At 47.4% G+C, this 1062-nt stretch overlaps 1 protein-coding gene across 1 annotated transcript in view; it reads right to left on the minus strand.

Moving 5' to 3' along the window:
• Positions 1–126, minus strand: part of MYRF (myelin regulatory factor) — a 35656-nt gene extending 35530 nt beyond the window's left edge. The window contains exon 1 of the mRNA XM_006899880.1: positions 9–126. Within this exon, the coding sequence (XP_006899942.1) occupies positions 9–126 (118 nt within the window). The remainder of the gene's footprint in view (positions 1–8) is intronic.
• Positions 127–1062: the final 936 nt, after the last annotated feature.

Consider the following 1062-nt stretch of genomic DNA (forward strand, 5'->3'; position numbering starts at 1 on the left):
CTGCCGGCCGGCCGCGCCGCAGCCCCGCGCAGACACGGCGCGCACACCTCCTCCAGGCAGCGCGCGCCAGGCCCGGAGTGACAGCGGCCTGGGCTCCCCGCCCTCCCGCTGGGCAAGCGGCGGCATTCTCAACCTCAGGGGTCCACAGCCAGGTCTCAGCGACACCTCTACCGCCGCCAGCCCAGCGAGTCAGCAACAGCAGTGTTGTTGCCTGCCATTGAGTCAGAGCTGACCCACAGCGGCCCCTCCAGGGAGGAGACCGGCCATCCTTCTCCCGCAGAGCTGCTGGTGGATTCAAAGCCGTGCCTTTGGGGTTGCTTCTTATTGCTAGGCCCCAGAGCTCCCAGAAATAGCAATCCACTCCCCCCCTTTGATGAACATTTACTATGTGTCACTAAGCCTCCACCTGCCGATGTGGTAGCCACAGGTTCGAGTCTACCAGTGGCTCCAAGGGTTCCAACTCGAGAACAAAGATAAAGAGGACCAAGGTGACTCTTTGACGATCTGAACTGGTTTGGACAAGCACTGTGGCAATGGGGCAATTAAAACAAACTTTCAAGGAATATTCAACCTGAATCCTTCTGACCAGATGGAGATTTTTGAAAGTATTTCTTTTGAGTTTATTATGTTTAATTTGTGTATAAAGGATGCTCATTTAGATGATAACATAATTATGATAAAAACAAAAGGGGGGAATATGGGAAGCCAATACTAAATATTTGTAATAAACTGAATGCTATTTAAGTAAAAAAAAATTGTTTAAAAAAGGGGGGGAAGAAAAAAATGTAAAAATAAAAAAGAAATGTGAGTTTTGAGGTTGAGGAACTAAAGTCGTGCCATTTTTTTTTAGTTAGTTTATTAGTTTAAATGAACCTGTTAGTTTCTTTCATTTTAGCAATGTTGACATTTCATTCCTTAGTTTATTACTTCTTCCCATTTAAATAGCTGCATATGGACCGCCACAGGCCTAAGGATTCAGTCAGCTCAAAGACGGAGTTGAGAAGAATCCTGGCTAACGCTGAAATCCCTGCTTCACTGGCTGGTGCAATGAGAGGAATAGTC

The sequence above is a fragment of the Elephantulus edwardii genome, unplaced genomic scaffold (assembly GCF_000299155.1).
Source record: "Elephantulus edwardii isolate Elephantulus edwardi_28Jun2011 unplaced genomic scaffold, EleEdw1.0 scaffold00268, whole genome shotgun sequence".
NCBI lineage: Eukaryota > Metazoa > Chordata > Mammalia > Macroscelidea > Macroscelididae > Elephantulus > Elephantulus edwardii.